Source organism: Nematolebias whitei, chromosome 6, assembly GCF_014905685.2.
Source record: "Nematolebias whitei isolate Nwh7 chromosome 6, NemWhi1, whole genome shotgun sequence".
NCBI classification, from domain to species: domain Eukaryota; kingdom Metazoa; phylum Chordata; class Actinopteri; order Cyprinodontiformes; family Rivulidae; genus Nematolebias; species Nematolebias whitei.
Genome location: NC_056503.1, coordinates 49,531,142 through 49,534,133, shown reverse-complemented (window position 1 = coordinate 49,534,133; position 2,992 = coordinate 49,531,142). Strand labels below are relative to the sequence as shown.

The 2,992-nt window shown below is 43.1% G+C and overlaps 1 protein-coding gene across 1 annotated transcript in view; it reads left to right on the top strand.

Moving 5' to 3' along the window:
* Positions 1-2,992, top strand: part of LOC119411046 (transmembrane protein 87A) — a 10,184-nt gene that overhangs the window by 6,453 nt on the left and 739 nt on the right. The window contains exons 4-5 of the mRNA XM_037677969.1: positions 2,242-2,271; positions 2,356-2,479. Coding sequence (XP_037533897.1) covers positions 2,242-2,271; positions 2,356-2,479 — 154 coding nt within the window. The remainder of the gene's footprint in view (positions 1-2,241; positions 2,272-2,355; positions 2,480-2,992) is intronic.

Sequence of the window (2,992 nt, the reverse complement as noted above, 5' to 3'; positions counted from 1 at the left end):
AGGACAGTGGGTATACTGGTAGAAGGATGTTAGAAATGCAGCTGCAGGAAAAAGACAAAGGAGATGTATGGATGCAGTTAGAGAGGACATGGAGGTAGTTGGACAGAGGACAGAGTGAGGACAGAGGACAGAGTAAGATGGAGGATTGAAGTCTCAAACTGTAAGGTATAAAAATATTTTCTAGTGTCTTTAAGAGAAAGGAAAGTTGGACTCTAATATTTTTCTCTCTTTAAAATCCATCTTGAACTACTAAATGAAACTTTAGATGTTTTTTTTGCTTCAGGTTTTATTTGATGGAAATCCAAAATCAGCCTTGATGTAAATAAAAGCAGAATGAAAGGCTGTGTTTGTTCTCCTGCAGGAAGAGTTCAGACTTTTGGATTTATGAGTTTTTAGTTTTCAGAAGTCTGAATGTTTCATAATTCACCGACGTCTCTAACGTGTCCTCACGTCCGTCTGATGGACCCAGCAGTCCAGTACCTGTTCATCAGGAAACGACTCCACTTTCTTTGATCCTTGCAACCATCCATCAGTGTCTCAACTCGTTTATTAGCTCTGATTCAATCATTAGAAGTTTTGATGACATCATCCAGAGTCAGAAACACTTTGACAGATTCTGGAGCTGCTCCGTCACCTCAACTCCTTAAAAACACAGTTGACGTCAGTGAATCCGTTAATTCCACATCACGTTATTTCTGATTTGTCCTCTAGTCAAGTATTTATCTGCCTTTTTGCTGCTTTGTACAATATTCAACAAATAAAACACATTTTTTACTCTGATTGTTTCCTTTGCCTCTGAAAAACGATCTGTCAAAACACTGATTATTTTTTTTATTTTTTTTAGAACACTACAGGGAGGAGGAGGAGAGATGCTATTCAACCAATGGTACACACACACACACACACACACACACACACACACACACACACGGGCGCATCAAACATCATCCATGTCTAGTTGTTGCTTCAGATGCTCGTGAAGGAGGTTCGAGTCAGCGAGCAGATTTCTGTTCGTTGTTCCTGTAAACTGCTGATCTCAGATCTGCTCCAAGAGATTTCCATATTTTCCGGCGTATAAGTCACAGTTTTTCTGCACAGATTTGTCAGTCCTGCGACTCCTACGTTTATTTTTCCATATTCATGACGCGATTTTTGACTGACGCTTTAAACGTTTGTTCATACTGACATGAACCAGAGTAAACATCACCGTCTGCAGCCGCTGGAGGAGCGAGCAGGTCCTCTAGGCTTTTGACAACTGCTGGTAGGTGTATATGCTGTTCCTGCGCTGCTCCCCCCCCCCCCAAGCATTGACCATTAAAGTTTATTTTTTAAGGAAAAAGTTCAACAGAGACACAACTTTGCTGTAATGTCGAGCAAACAGATAATTGTTTTTAAGTGTTAATTGTTAAATTTTGAAGAACTGTAACAGCGAGTCCTCCCGTGTGAGCTCCCACAGCGACTTATACGCCAGAACATACGGTAGATTTCAGAGGGAGCGAAGCAGGAAGAGCGGCTCCGAGGACACTCTGCAGGTCTTTGGTTGTCCCACACGTCCTCCGGTGGTCGGGACAAGTCATCCATGCAGGGAAGAGGACGAAGAATTAATCAAAAAGAAAAAAACATTGAATGAAAAGGGTGCAGAAGGAAGAAAAAATCTTATTTAAAAAATGTATAAAATAACAACGAACAACAACGTCCGCTTGAACACTCTCCAAATTGAAAACAAAGTTTTGTATCAACCGTTTTAAAAGCGACGAACAGAAAACTGACGGTCGTCTTCCGTTAGTTTCTACGACCGTCCAGAACTTTCACGTCGCTTTAAAGAGCCGAGCCTGGATCTCCCTGAGCTGCAACCAGTTGGAGACAAACTGAGAACATCTGGAAATTGAGACTCCGTCTCCTCTGGGTCGGTTCTTTCAACACGTTTCCATGAAACTGAGAATTATTCGAGACGTTTTTAAAAACTCACATTTCTCACCGTTTTGACACAAAGTGTCTCGATTTGTCTTCAGTTTTCTTTTGTCTCCAATCGGTCTCAGTTTTGTTTTCACGAGTCACAGCTCGGTGAGATCCTGGCGTTAGGTTAGAAGATGTTCTTCATCGCAGCTCGGCGTCTGTCGGTGCGTTTTCACTCTGCTTTCACGTGGAGTTGTTGTGAAACTGTTCAAACCCTTGAGTGTCTGAATTTCATACAAAACTCACCTTCACGTCCGACTCTCTGATTTATCTCCTGTTCCTCAGCCTGTTGCTGCAAGTGGAGCTACTAACCAGGTGAGTTGGATCATCTGAGCCGGAGCAGCAGGAAATATCAGCTGGATTCATTCATGAAGTTCGGCTGTTTGGTTTCTGTTTCAGTCGTCGTCTCGTTCTACCTTCAGCCTGGTGGCAGAGAGCTGGGAGGACGGGCCCTACGTCTTCATCCTCAGAGTCCAGGACCTCAGCAGGAACAAGGACAGCAAAGATCCCTGGACCCTGCAGCGTCAGTGCACACATGCACACACATGCAATACACCTGCACACACCAGTACACACCTGTACACACAGGTTTGTTTTGCTATCTTTATGGGGCCTTTGCATTGACTTCCATTCATTTTTCATTCATGTCTATAGCCTAACCATTACCAGGACATACCTAACCCTAAACCTAACACATCCTCAATTCACACCTTACACCTGTACACACACACCTGTACACACACACCTGCGTACACACACCTGCGTACACACACCTGTACACACACCTGTACACCTTAAACACTCTGTAAGAACTGAAGGGAACTTTCTCTGATTACGTGTTGCATTCAGAGGAGTCTGTAAAAATGTCACCTGCTTCTCTTATTATCTGTAAGCCCCCCCCCCCCCCCCACACACACACACACACACACACTACATGTTTTATTTACCTCTGAATCAGAACAAACAGAACCTCACGTGCCGGGAAAAATTCAATAATTAAGAATTAATAAATGTGTTCTGGTGACAATGAAAGAAC